The following is a 14,506-nucleotide window of genomic DNA, read 5'->3' as shown; positions in this document are numbered from 1 at the left end:
CTGCCCAGGGCACGGATGGGCAATAGGCGTCACAACGTAGCTAGGGTGTAGTAGATAGAGACTCTTGAAGCGGGTGCTTTTGGTCTCGCGTGCTCAAGAGCATGGCACTTCACAAACAAGGGTCAAGAGAATTCCAATGGACTGGGACGAGTTATGGAGAAACTCTCGACTATTTACCGTCAATCGTTTCCCCATCAAGGCGAATCCTAGGGCTCAAGGGAGGAAAGCATGCATGAGCACAGCACCTGCGACCTCGTGTCCACGATGAGACATCCATGACCCCTCTTGCTTGGCCTGCCAGGTCGCAAGGCCAAGGCCCATGGTTCTGGGCTGTCACATTTTTCGATTCTTTCTCTTGGTTGTTTTCGTAATCTACTGCCTCTTTGGTGCTGCTTAACCCCCCCATGTCTCTTCTTGGGCAGCAGTTATCGCGCATTGTATTGTCCCAAATGCCAGGATACTAGCAGCAATGCGAGGGAGACCTGCAGACACTCGGACGGGAAACAGACCAGCCGGAGAGGTCTAGAACCAATAAAACCAATAAAGAGCAAGGGCCCTTTCTTTTCCCTTTTTTCCGTTTTCCAAAGCCAAGAGCTGAATGGTGGTTGCACTTGCACGTACCATGCTCATGGCAGCAGATAGTATCACCAAGAAAGCAGACATGAAGTCAGACGACGATCCCACGTCACCGCTTTCAGCTCGCAGATACGATTGACCGCCAGCCCAGACCGGACGTCACCATGTGCTTTCAGGCTCGCTCGTTCGGGCATCAAGCATTGGCTTCGGTGAAATGTCTCGAAAAGGCCATGGCGGTGGAGCGGCGCTGCTTTTTCTGCTGTCCAAGCGTATTGTAAGTGGCGGGGGATTCCCGCTATCGCTACAACAACGGCAATGAAGAGCTTGTAAGTGCAGGGGACTGAAGCTAGAGGCCGGCAAGAGTCTGGGGAAACATCAATCTCAATGGCGCGGATGTCAAATGGCGCGGCTTGGCGAGGGGACACAAACAACCTGAGGAGCAACACAAGGAAATGGTGTGGAAGCCTTTGTCGAGGTCAAATGCTCCCCAGATTCATCGTCAAATCTCGGGGAAATCACAAGGAAATCAGGACCAGCCAGGAGACAAAGGCGGGTGACCCTCGGTTCGCGCAAGTCGTCTAGAGCTCTTGTGTCCAAATCAAGGGCGAAATGCCATTAGCGCCCTGCATGGTATGGCCATAGAGCAGTTCGCTTCGTCGGTTGGAGTCAGCCAGAGTTGGAGTTGACAAGTCGAGAGGGGTCTGCACGCGCCAGATGCCCAAATGTAACAGTGGCAGGGCATCCGCGTGATGCCCCCCAGTTGAGGTGCACACTTGAAGGCTGAAGTAGATGAAAGATTGCAGCATCGATCTCTACTGTTGTCAGTATTTTGTAGATATTGTGAAGTTCAAGGCAAGTGTTTGACGCCGACTAATATAATTTTTGACAAATCGCCAACGGCAATGCAATGTTTGAAATGTCCAACCAACAGCCACGGCATTCAATGCCGGACATGGGCAGCCGTGATAAGGATAATCCGGGAATCCCTATGCGGTAATGCCTCGAATACTTCGTCCATGTACTACTCGTATCCCACCGGCAGACACTTGGTACCAAGAACCCTGCAAAGGTTAGGGAAAAATACAACGTGGGAACAGCTTTGGGATCTGAGCGTCTCCAGATGCAGACTAGGTGAACTATAGGTGGAATTCATGCGACTCGTTGGCGCCTGATGTGCTCCCGGTGATGAAAGCGGTCCGATTGCCGACGTCAACAGCTGAGTTGGTTCGTCCGAATACTGCAGCTGTACATGCATCGTATATTAATTCACTACCGTTGTCGTCATTTTTCCCTTTCTTTTTTTGCGGCTGAAGACAGAACTTCGGAAAATGGCCGGGCTGCTTCACCTTTGATATCCAAAGTTGCCTTTCTAAGCGTCTGACGAGGAGCCACTGCGGGTACCAACGCCTGTTTGCGAGCTGCCATTTGGAGATGTTGTCCGAGGTCAGGTGCTTCATTAATCGCTCGTAGGCTGTGGGCATGTCCTACAGTTATAGTATAGCCGTTGTGTGCATTAAGTTTGAAGATTCATGAGTAAGCCACGTGGGATCTCGACCGCCAGCGTGAAACCATGACTCGTGAGCAATAGGACGGAGGAGGCCAATCGAGAGGGAGGCAGACGCAGAAACAGCAGCAAAAGGCAGAGACAAAAATAGGTACATACAGTATACTGCTTTCCATCCATCTTCATTGTAGCCATACTTCGTGAAAAAGAATATTTCTAGGCCCCATTTACAAGACAACATTGATGTTATTCGCTTCGCAACGTGGATGCTACGGCAACAAATATCCGACTCGGTCTTCAAACAAGTCAAGGCAGTCAACTGCAAGGTGAACTTCTCCCCGCAACAATATAGCAAAAGATCCATCCCAGGTGCCGGCCGAGCCATTAATATCGGAGTAGCATAAGTGCGTCCGTAAAGAAGCAAGAGCATTTGTCATTGGTATTACGGTTAGAGGAGACATGTCGCTAAGATGATAGGTACTGAAGGTTGCCTATGTAGGTACATACCTATGAGGGAGGTGTTGTGTCAGCGCCTCTAGCTTATACAGTGACAATATGTATCCTCCAGCCTCTGCCACATATAGCATCTATGTCGTGCTTGTTACCATGGTAAGGCTGATAGAAATTAACATGATATACTCCGTACACTATTCGTCATCTCAACTCATCGACTCCAAGGGGGAGGAAATGTCTTGGCAGGGCTGGAATACTACACTCCTCCTACACGTCTTCCCGTTTCGTCCCATCACTTACAACTCACAAAAGAACCTGAAACCGTCGCAAAGTCCGTATCTGGAAAGTAGCCGCTACCGCTATAATTAATCCCACCTCCCTTGTCAGTACCATCTCAACGTAGATCCCGGATCCTAGAGCACATCCCCCACGCCCGCCAACCATGTAAGTCACGCCGTTCATCACAACAGCCGCCCTCTGGCACCGCCTCTTCCGATCTTTTTATTCACAGATAGTACCGTATCGGAAAGCCACCAATCGTCTTTTACGCTTCCCTTTGCGGCTATCCCAATCGGCGACTTTCCCCATTCCTCCTTTGGAAGTTCTGCCGAGAATCTAGACATCAGTTCGTCATTCGGACAGTTTCCATCGTCTATTTTGTAATGAATCTTTCTATTTCGGGCCGCCTCCGGTGCCGTTTTCCCTTGGGATGCAAAGGCGTCTAAGCCACTCGGACACGGTCAACAAACGGGCACTAGAAACCTCACGCATGAAGTTGCGGGGTGATGGAACAACGGAGGTTCATGCGTCGACCTAAAAAATGAAAAAGAAAAAATTATGGAGTTGTCTCAAGAAATGCTCGTCGCATCGTGAGACGCATGCTTCACAAATTGTCCGGCACAAAGGTGATCCCGCTGCTGACTGGTAGTATCAGGGGTGCTCGGGTTGTCCGAGTCTGTGTGCTGTCTCACATGTCAACATCAGGAAACACGATACGCATAAAATGTATATAAACATCCAGCCGCTCCACGATAAAATGGTTTAATTCTTTCATAATACTCCAAGCAAATTTGACATTGTACTTGTTTTATTTGAAGCTAAGCATTGATTGCTCAAGCTCAAAAGCAACTCTTCGCCCTCTATTCCCCATTTGAAACTCCTTTTCTAAAGTCCAATATTACAAAAGTATTACAATGAAGTGCTGGCAGCTTCTCTCCCTTGCCGCTGCTGTAGCTGGCAGCCCCGTGCCGTCCATCCAGGACTATACTCGGATGCTCAAGGCTCGACGTAACTTTCACCCTCACCATTCGACTCCCATTTCACGTTCAAGTACTAACAAGCCACAAAGAGAGCGACACCAGCTTCACTGCTAACCAGCAAGAACTCAACACCTTCGAATTCTTCAGCCAGTATGCTGGAGCTGCTTATTGCAACTCCGCAACCCCCCCTGGCCAGGCTGTCACATGCGCCGACAACGCCTGTCCCGATGTCGCGGGAACTGTTGTTAACTCCTTCGAGTAAGTCACAACTAAATTTCTCTGCAAAGTATCAATTTAACCATGCCATTATAGAGGCTCCTTGACTGGCATTGGCGGCTTTGTTGCCGTAGACAGCGCACACCAACAAGTCGTCCTGTCGTTCCGTGGGACTAACAACCTTCGCAACTTCATCACTGATGTTGTTTTCGCCTTCACCGACTGCTCCCTCACCAGTGGCTGTGAAGTTCACGATGGCTTCAACGCTGCCTGGGAGGAAGTTTCCAGCGCCGCCACAGCCGCTCTCACTCAGGCCCATGCCGCCAATCCTTCTTTCGAAATCGTTTCCACCGGACATTCTCTAGGTGGTGCCGTTGCCACTCTTGCCGCCTCGATCCTCCGTACCCAGGGCTTCCCAATTGACATTGTCACGTTTGGATCTCCTCGCGTGGGCAACGACGTCTATGCCAACTTTGTGACCAGCCAGCCTGGCAACGAGCTCCGCGTTACACACGTCGACGACCCCGTGCCTCGCCTTCCCCCCATCATCTTCGAGTACCGCCACGTCTCTCCCGAGTTCTGGCTCTCTACTGGCGACGGCTCAACCATTGACTATACTGTGGCTGATATTGAAGTTTGCACCGGCATCGCCAACACGGATTGCAACGCTGGCACCGGTGGATTCGACCTGACTGCTCATTCCAACTACCTCCGGAAAGTCTCGGCCTGTGCTCCCTCACCCCTGCAGTTCAAGCGTGACGATAACTCGACCGCTGGCTATGACCAGGAGACTATTGACAGGATCAACCAATGGAGCCAAGAGGATCAGGCCTACGTTGCTTCTGGACAGGCATAATCAAATGCACATAACAAGAAATTATGTTTTATATGGCGTTATATGGGCTCTTGCATCTCGGAAAATGAAAATTATGTAGTGAAATGGACAAAACCAGTTTTGACGAAGGGATGATAAACCCCCAATATTTCCTCTTCAGGATGCTTCAACAGGCTGGGGTGTATAAATTCCAGGCATATAACAAGGGTGGAAATGTACAGTGCATCGTATATAAGCACAATTATAAGGAATAACGTGAATTAACATGTTCATTGTCTAAATGACCCTTTTATTCCGTTTGCTGTACGTGCCTTAAAACTCCGGTACTTAATGTCGACCACTCGTGGGTAAGGTTTAAATCTTCTGGAAGAAGTAACATAAAAGTCATATGCAGTGGCCTCGTGCCATCATTATTATAGTCCCCACTGCCCAGCACAAGGTTCATCTAGGAGAACAAAACATCGCACTCACTCCGTGCCCTCGGTTATCATCCCTTGGGCGTTGGGTACACCAACCAAGATGACACCTCGCGGTACTCTAACTTCTTTCACCTTCATGCAACCAAAGACATTCACCTCTTTGATGTTCGGGCAGGCTCGGAAAATGCACCCAAGAATGAAGTCTGTGACTTCTTCGCAGAAGCTAATCTCAAGATGCCGCAGTTCCGGATACTGTTTCGTTCCGTCAAAGACTTCTTCAAAAGCTTGACGAGAAATGTGCCGGCAAGCATGTACATTGATATGCCTCAGTGTATGCCCAGAGTGATTCATAAGCGCTTTGAATCCCTCGCTACAGAGTCCGATATTCTTAGGGTTTTCCCGCGGATGAGCAGCATCAAGCTGTCGGCACTTTTGCAAGTCCAAAAACTCCAGTGGCGAGTTCTCCCAGTCGGTAAAGAGTTGAGCGAAGCCCTTGTCCGTCATGGTTTCGCTTTCCGTGATGCGAAGCTTGACTAGCGAACGGCAAGTATTATGAATAGCTTCCAGAACACTATCGTCGGCATCAGGTACAATTTTAAAGGACAATGTTCTGAGGTCCTTCCCGATCTGAGTGATACATGAGCTGAGAGCTTCTGGTGAGAGATCCTGCTGGAGTTCCAGACTGAGATGCCTCAGGGTAGAAAGATTTCCAATTGCGATTACTCCTGCATCTGTGGCCTTTTGGTTATGGCAGACCTTAAGACGAGTCAACTCGGGGCAATACTCTTTCAGGAGCCTGAGTGTTTCGTCTCCGAAATGGTTGTCAGTATAATAGACCTGCAGTTCCTTCAAAGGTTTGCCCTTGGCAGCGAGATATTCATGCCATTTATCCTCGCTCAGCAGATTTGCACCATGAAGATAAAAGCTCTCGAGAAGAATGTCCCTCGAAAGCAAATAGTCCATAACTTCGTCTTTGAACTGAACTGCACACCGCGCCTTGAACTTTTTCAAATTTGAGGCCACCTGGAAAATGCTGATGAATTCTTGGTGGCCTAGCTTTGCGCCATCGTAAATGTGCAAAACCTCGGTAGATGGCTGCATAAACAAAGGCAGGGTATCCGGTTTCAGCAGACGCCGCTTGGAAAAGATCCGAGCAATCTTGTCGATCAGGTGTTCTGGCAAATCGCCCAGGCTTTCCGCCAAATCCACGTTCTTTGCCAGCGTCTGTACGCACAGTGTAGCAAGGCTTTTCGTACCGACATCTCCGTCGAGCATTCGACTTTGGATGGTTCGGCGTGATCCCACGCCGCCTGTCTGCTTTCGAGGTTTCTTTTTGGGCTGCCCCTCTCGCTGCTTGGCCACCTCGCGCCCACAGGGAGCGCATAAAAGACCTCCTTCAGGTCCTGCCACAGAGTAGGGAGTTACAGTGAAGCGTTTGCCGCATATTTCGCAGTTCTCCATCTGGCCGGGAAGCGGCGCCCGCCTCTCGTCAAAGATGGCCTGGGCTATGTCGTCGTCGTCATCATCATCATCTCCAGCTCTCTTCTTGCGCTTTTTGAACGCTTTGCTACCTTTAATCTTTTCTAAGGCTTTAGCTTTTTGTTCTGCTGCGGCGTTGGCATTGCGACCTCTGGTTGTCCGTGAAGAGGAGCTTGCTTCTACGGTGACTGTGACGGTTTCAACCGTTTCGGATGCATCGTTTTCTTGTGCTGGCTCGCTTTCCACGCCTTGTTGCCTTCGACGGTCCGCATCGACTCGAATTTGAGCAGCCGAGATGTTATGCGACTGGTAGTTGTGTCAGCGAGATCGGACTGCAAACAGGATTGCGCATCGAACCATACCGCAAGAAAATCAGTCAAGGCAGATTGGCTAGAGGGACATTGTCAGCTTGAATCGGCATCAACAACCACAATATCGCTGTACTTACGGCCCAGTAATGTTACGACTTGGTCGCCCATTCTGACTTTGATCATAGCGGCGTGAACGAACCCTGAACAGAAAGATTGGTCAGCTACCATTGCTGCGAAGTATTGGGCTGGGACATGGAAAACGCACATGATGAGTGCGTAGGCGGCCCAGCAAGTCTCTAGATCTCTTCTCCTCCTGTATTATTCTCTGAAAGGGCCATGCAAAAACTGGTCTCTGAAATTTTTTCCCCTTGCAAAGCGGTGCAGAGAGATGGCGTGAAGAGTTTCGCCTCTACCTAGGTATGCGCCGTTCTTTCGCCCAGTGCCAATGGAAAGAGGCGTGTCACTGCTGTCGCGGAGATAACACGGTGGCACGTGACTTGGTTAGCAAACTCATTTAGCAATCAACACTGTCAAGGTTCACCAAAAAGGAGCAAACAACGCTACATCTCAGTTGGCGCCACAGTGTCCTCACAGTGTCGATCTCGCCAATCGACCGCCCCTTATCATCGCACGTGCTTTCGCGTAAAGTGGCTATGCGCGTCCTCTTGCCAAAGTAGACACTGTGAATTGGCATGGCCACTAGGTTAGGTAGTCACGGTCGATGAGGCAACTTCCTACCAACTTTTCATCCAGTTACCTCAGCCCATTCTTTTCTTTTCTCTCTCCCACTTCATCGGATTAAACCGACAAGGCTGGCTTCACCAGTTACCGTTGGACTCTCGCTCTCGAGACGAGACACCATTCAATCGTCCTCCGACGGTCACTTTGAAGTCTGCCTCCAGCGCTTAACCTGTAAGCCTGTGCTTACTTGGGCGGGTGAAGCCCCTTCTGATCGGCAGCCCATCTTCCTTCGTTTCCCATCTGAGGCGCCTGCCCTTTCCTTGTGCGCTCACAACAAGCAAGATATATTCTCTTATTCCCATCTTGTTTCCACACATTTTCACGCATTTTCATTGTCACCCGGACTGGTGAGCCGTTGCAATGCCTCGTGGCCGTCCATCCTTGAAGGCATCTGCCACCCCTGTCCCGAAGGCTTCCGGTATGATTACATATATATCACCACCACCATTGCCCACTCATCTCTGACAAAATTCATAGAAACTGAAAATGGCTCTGCCTCTGCTAGTGCGCCTGGACGCCTTACCCGCACTAGATCTGCTAGGAACCTTAGAGGGTCTTCCGCGGTAGATGAACTTAATACTCCCCCACAAGAGATTGTGGCTTCAGCGGCAAGGAATCTCCGGGGTAGATCGCGCCGCGTTGCATCTCTTGCGCAAGATGATGATACTATGACTACGGACTCCTTTTCTTCGGTCTTCACTCCATTTGGACAAACTTCGGAAAGCGGCTACTCAACGCCTGGAACTAGTAAACTCCCAAGCCCTGCTGAGGCAGCTACTGCGCCTGGTGGAAAGACTTCATCGGCCCTCGAAGTACAAATCCCTGCTAGAAGCAGGCTTCAGGGACCCAGTGGAGATGAGCGAGCACTACGGCACAGCATCTACTCATTGAACTCAACCACCAAGAGCAGGAAAGTGACAGAAGTTCAGGATACAGATGAAGAGGACGATGACTTTTCAGGAAGTGCTCGTGATGCTAAAGTTGCTCGTCACCTGCAAAATGAGTTCCGTATGGAAAGTCTGAGGTCCCGTCGTACTAAGGTTACTGCTGCACAGCCGTCTCTCTCAACTGAAATCCAAGGCAAACGAACAAGATCCCTCTCGGGACCTTCTGCAGCGCACAAGCGACCTAGCAAAAAGAGCAAAACCATTCCCGACTCTGACGATCTGTCTGACGTTGATATGGACATAGATGCTGAAATTGCTGCTGGCCTTGCATTGGCCGATGACGAATTAATCGGCGAGGCCCCTTCATCTGGTGAAGAAACTGAAGATGAAGGTGAAGATGAGGTTGAAGATGTTGATGAAGTTGAAGATGAGGATGAAGTTGAAGATGAGGATGAAGTTGAAGATGAGGATGAAGTTGAAATAGCAGCTTCAACTGACGATGAGCCTTTGGCGACTAAGAGGAAGAAGAAGCCTGCAAGAGTTGTTGCTAAGCGCGCCGCGGCTGCTCGACCGTCCGCCAACCTGGCAGATGCTCCCATTGCCGATTCGGAATCTGGAATGTCTGCGCTCCCGTCTGACTTCTCATCCGGCCTGTCATCTGGCACCAACTCTGCATCTAATAGTGATAGTGAGAGCTCTGCTGTTCACCAAGATACGAGACCATTGCCTGGGGAACTGCGGAGAATTGCAGCTCGCAGACGTGCATTTAGAAGGGCCAAAAACAAAAGTCGTACTGCCAAGGAACGAGATCGACTTGAAAAGCATCACCCTGAGCTAGGCACTATGTGGAAAGACTTGGAAAACATGCCTGTGATGAAGGCTGGCAGAATAGACCAGCCGGCGAGCATCTCAAGGCAGTTAAAGCCGTTCCAGCTCGAGGGTGTTGCATGGATGAAGGCAATGGAGACCACAGAGTGGAAAGGAGGTCTTTTGGGTGATGAAATGGGACTCGGCAAGACGATTCAAGCGGTCTCCCTCATCATGTCTGACTACCCGGCTAAGCAACCCACTCTGGTCCTCGTTCCTCCTGTCGCCCTGATGCAATGGCAATCGGAAATCAAGTCTTACACAGATGGAACGCTAAAGACGTTTGTGTTTCATGGAACTAATCAGAAAGCAAAAAACATCACCGTGAAAGAGCTGAAGAAGTTCGATGTTATTATGATGTCCTACAACAGCCTTGAGTCGATGTACCGCAAGCAAGAAAAGGGTTTCAAACGAAAGGACGGCATACACAAAGAAAAGAGTGTCATTCATGCCATCAATTTCCATCGCACCATCTTGGATGAAGCACATTGTATCAAAACGAGAACCACAATGACCGCCAAAGCCTGTTTCGCCTTGCAGACAAATTACCGTTGGTGCTTGAGCGGCACACCTCTACAAAACCGAATCGGAGAGCTTTTCTCCTTGGTGAGATTCCTCAACATCAAGCCCTTTGCGTCATATCTCTGCAAGCAATGCCCTTGCTCAACGCTTGAGTGGTCTATGGATGAAAACAGTCGCTGTTCCGACTGCGGGCATGCAGGCATGCAGCATGTATCTGTCTTCAATCAGGAGCTCCTTAATCCCATTCAGAAATTCGGTAACCTGGGCCCTGGCAGAGAGGCCTTCAAGAAACTACGGCTGATGACGGATCGTATCATGCTACGGCGACTCAAGAAGGACCACACTAATTCCATGGAGCTTCCTGTCAAGGAAGTTCATGTTGACCGTCAATTTTTCGGAGAAGAGGAAAATGACTTTGCCAACAGCATTATGACCAACGGACAGCGCAAATTCGACACCTATGTTGCGCAGGGTGTTCTTTTGAACAATTATGCCAATATCTTTGGTCTAATCATGCAAATGAGACAAGTTGCCGATCACCCTGACTTGATATTGAAGAAGAATGCAGATGGGGGCCAAAATGTTTTGGTCTGCTGTATTTGTGACGAACCAGCAGAGGACACCATCAAAAGCCGTTGCAAGCACGATTTCTGTAGAGCGTGTGTCTCTAGCTATATTAAATCGACCGATGAGCCTGACTGCCCGCGGTGTCATATCGGCCTGGTTATCGACCTTGAGCAACCAGAAATTGAACAAGACGAAGCTTTGGTCAAGAAGTCCTCGATTATCAATCGTATCAAGATGGAGAACTGGACATCATCCTCCAAAATCGAGCTTCTTGTTCACGAACTTCACAAGATGCGATCTGACAACGCCACGCACAAATCAATTATTTTCTCCCAATTCACCACAATGTTGCAACTTATCGAATGGCGCCTTCGGAGAGCAGGAATCACGACTGTCATGCTTGATGGCAGCATGACTCCTGCCCAGCGGCAGGCCTCAATTGAGCACTTTATGAACAACATCGATGTGGAGTGTTTCCTTGTTTCACTCAAGGCTGGTGGTGTTGCACTCAACCTCACCGAGGCGTCACGAGTCTTCATTGTTGACCCGTAAGTTTTTTAACCTCCAATCTTTGTTTACTTCACTTGTACTAATCTTTCGTTGCCAGTTGGTGGAACCCGGCAGCTGAGTGGCAGTCTGCTGACCGCTGCCATCGTATTGGACAGCAACGGCCCTGCGTCATCACACGTCTTTGTATCGAAGACTCTGTGGAAAGTCGAATGGTGTTAATTCAAGAAAAGAAGACGAGTATGATCCATTCTACTGTCAATGCTGATGACAAAGCAATGGATACTTTGAGCCCTGAAGACATGCAATTCCTTTTCCGCGGCTCGTAAATTTTGGTCTGTTTGTTGATTTTGATGCCAGCATCGTCGTCATTATCTGCTATTAGGAATTAAATCCATCATCGGGTGGAGGGGTATAATGGTCATCAATGATTTCAAGAATTGCTCAGGAGGCGTTAAGACGGTTGACTTTTGCTCGCGTTGAGGAATTTTTTTTTTTGGTATGAAGACGGGTATACATCAATGCTGGCAATATGCAAACAAAACTTTAACATTTGTAGCATCGAGTTTTCCTAGTTTCTGTTGTTGTCATTCGGCAAAAGCTCCGTAGAGAAAACAATAAGAATCCGTTGTTTTATTTCCTTTGAGAAAATTATTAGAAGCAAGGTAAGACATAAATGGGATAGAGTCAGTTACGTCTCTTGGTCAAGATTGACAACATCAAACAATGCATCAGGTATATTAATTGACTTCTCGCTTAAGAATGTGATAGGATCCAGGGTGCTCTCTGTGGGCTACACACACGAAGTGGACAAAGGGGCACACATGTATATGATATAAAACTTTTCATATGCTGTATTAAGGCATCTTTTTTGATTGTCTATCTACTCTCGAGAGTCTTTTCTCACAATAATGATTGTTCAATATATTCAAACCACATGTGACAGCGGTTTAAGAAGCCTGCTATTTGGCTCTCATAGGCTTCCTGAATTAGGAGGCCCCTTAAGGAGCCGTCATAGACCAATGGCCAGAAAGAAAGTAACCCACTTCCACCCATCTTTTCCTCCATTTTTGCATACGAATGATCGAGGCAAATGAATCCAAAGTCATTCGTCGTGAGGCCACGCCATTTAGAGGTCCAAGAGAGCCTTGGCACCAGGCTCGCTGCAGACATAGATGGTGTCGTGCGAGTTGGGGAAACCATTGAACTGGGTGGCGGAGCACTTGGTGTAGGCGCCCATGTTCTCAAAGTAGAGCCAATCGCCGACATTGAGGATGCGCTGGAAGTGAGTGCTCTGGCTGATCTGGTCAATGCCATCACAAGTAGGACCCCAGATGGAATACTCGACACCGTCGCCAGGTGAGCAGGGCTCGGCAGCGTACGTGTCATAGAGGGTCTGGCCACCGCTATGAAGGATCTTGGCAACGGGGTGCTGGTGGTCGAACATGATGCTCGAGAAGTTGCCATAGACTCCGTCGTTGATGTAGGCCATGTAGCTAGTGGTCTGGACCGAGGGATCATCGACGGTACGACGAGCGATGATGTTGCACGCAATAGTAAAGGCGGTAGCAACGTAGAAACGACCAGGCTCGGCAATGATGTCAACGCCGCATCCAGAGGGGAAATACTCAGTTAGAGCACTGTCAAGGACGCCGGCCATCTTCTCAAAAGTCTCTCCGGAGAAACCACCGCCGACGTCGAGGACTCGCAAGTGAAATCCATAGGTGCGCGCCTGCTGGAAGACGGTGTGGGCGTCGAGAACGGCCTTGTAGAAAGCTGCGGGATCGGAAGCGCCAGATCCCACATGGAAGCTCACGCCGACAACGTTGAGTCCCAGTTCTTTGGCCAGGGCAAGGAGGCTCTCGGTAGTGTCCATGGGGGCACCGAACTTCATGCTGAGGCGGCACAAGCTCGAGGTGTCGTCAGTCATGATGCGAAGGAAGAGCTCGGCGCCTGGGAACAGCTTGGCGATCTTGTGGAGCTCATCAGCATTGTCAAAGGTCATCTGCTTGACACCAACCGACTTGACATAGCGGACATAGGAGTTGGTCTTGCAGGGTTGAGCGTAGATGATGTGGTCTGGGCTAGTACCGAGGCCCAAGACCTGTTCAATCTCGCCTTTGGAGGCGCAATCAAAGCCAGTGCCGAGCGCAGCAAGAAGCTGGAGGACCCTGGGGTCAGGGTTACACTTGACGGCATAGAAAGGCTTGATGCGGGGCAGGTTCTTCTTCCAGCGGAGATGCTGGCGGTAAACCTCACCAAGGTCTGCTACGAAGAAGGTATCTTCTTCACCGGGGTCGCAGAGCTCATGGTCAACGGCCCCCACGCGCTGGTGGAAGGCCTCACCGATCAATTGCTTCGGATCAATAGCAACATTGTTCTGAAGAGCGCCCAGATACTGGGGTTTCTTCTTCACAACATGATTATGGATGACATTGTGGACGTAATTGTCGAGGACAGCTGTTGCCATAACCATATCCCAAGAGTTTATCGGGGGGATGTTTTCTTTGAAGAAAAAGAAAAGTAGTTCGAAGAGAGGTCCGAAGCTGTTTTCTAAAAAGGGGAAACTGTGCAGCTATATAGCAAAGCGGTTGTTAGGGTGGTCGAAAGCGATAGCAGACTGTTCCCTCAGTGATCTGGCGAGGCCTCCTCGACGACTCTTCCTCGGCGAGAGGAAGAACCGCAGAACTCCTCCTATGCGGCAGCTGATGGGTGTCGTTTAACGACGGGGACGGAGGCTGGTGACGAGGCGGCACGTCGAAAAGCAAGAAGTCGCGGAGCTGCTTAGAGTGTCCAAGCAGCGGGTGGGGGGATGGTGTTGATGATGTGAGGTATCTTGCGAGCGCAGAAATCTTTGTCAGTCACGGCCTGGGGAGCCGTGATGGGAGAGGTGAGTGCCTTTGTAGAGACCAAAGGCACCAAGACGGTATCGAAGAGAGGACAGAGGAAGCTCTAGAGTAGCGGAAAAGAAAGGCTTGTTAGCTCAGTAGCTCTCCAGATGGCATAGCATGTTCAATTTATATCATTCAACTCGTGACTGGGCAACCATGCTGCGAAGGCGATATCGGAAAATACGCGGCTGGTGAGCCTCGCACAACTCGAGATGGGAGTCATCAGGTGCCTATGTGGCGGTGACATTCGCCTCGTAACGGGAAAATCCGTGCAGGGCGGTGCGCCAATGAGGCCACGCCCTCGAAAAAGGAGCACAAAAGGGAAAAAAAAAAAAAGAATAAGAATAAAAAGGCAACCTACCTAGAAATCGAGTCTAGAGCAACGACGGCAGCAGCAAATGCAGTGGGAATGTTTGAATGCAAAGCGCACAAGGCGAATAAAAAAAAGGAGGATGCGGTTGAAAAGTTGTGT

At 49.7% G+C, this 14,506-nt stretch overlaps 4 protein-coding genes across 4 annotated transcripts; 2 read left to right on the top strand and 2 right to left on the bottom strand.

The window, feature by feature from the left end:
- Positions 1-3,726: 3,726 nt before the first annotated feature.
- On the top strand, positions 3,727-4,864 carry TRIVIDRAFT_36225 (uncharacterized protein; the record flags this gene model as incomplete). The annotated part of the gene is made up of 3 exons (XM_014104729.1): positions 3,727-3,820; positions 3,882-4,050; positions 4,105-4,864. 3 exons carry the CDS (start codon positions 3,727-3,729, stop codon positions 4,862-4,864), a joined length of 1,023 nt encoding a protein of 340 aa, XP_013960204.1.
- A 446-nt stretch (positions 4,865-5,310) lies between these two features.
- Positions 5,311-7,319, bottom strand: TRIVIDRAFT_188400 (uncharacterized protein; the record flags this gene model as incomplete). Its single annotated transcript, XM_014104728.1, has 3 exons — positions 5,311-7,047; positions 7,104-7,131; positions 7,252-7,319. 3 exons carry the CDS (start codon positions 7,317-7,319, stop codon positions 5,311-5,313), a joined length of 1,833 nt encoding a protein of 610 aa, XP_013960203.1.
- A 1,148-nt stretch (positions 7,320-8,467) lies between these two features.
- On the top strand, positions 8,468-11,472 carry TRIVIDRAFT_113067 (uncharacterized protein; the record flags this gene model as incomplete). Its single annotated transcript, XM_014104727.2, has 3 exons — positions 8,468-9,100; positions 9,149-11,184; positions 11,244-11,472. Coding segments are annotated over 3 exons (2,898 nt in total), but the record flags the coding sequence as incomplete, so codon positions are not given.
- Positions 11,473-11,974: 502 nt separating this feature from the next.
- On the bottom strand, positions 11,975-14,482 carry TRIVIDRAFT_86092 (uncharacterized protein; the record flags this gene model as incomplete). The annotated part of the gene is made up of 2 exons (XM_014104726.1): positions 11,975-14,095; positions 14,396-14,482. One exon carries the CDS (start codon positions 13,617-13,619, stop codon positions 12,273-12,275), a length of 1,347 nt encoding a protein of 448 aa, XP_013960201.1.
- Positions 14,483-14,506: the final 24 nt, after the last annotated feature.

This window comes from Trichoderma virens (genome assembly GCF_000170995.1).
Source record: "Trichoderma virens Gv29-8 chromosome Unknown TRIVIscaffold_2, whole genome shotgun sequence".
Taxonomy (NCBI): domain Eukaryota; kingdom Fungi; phylum Ascomycota; class Sordariomycetes; order Hypocreales; family Hypocreaceae; genus Trichoderma; species Trichoderma virens.
Note: the sequence above shows the minus strand (reverse complement) of the source record. Positions and strands in the feature narration are given on the sequence as shown.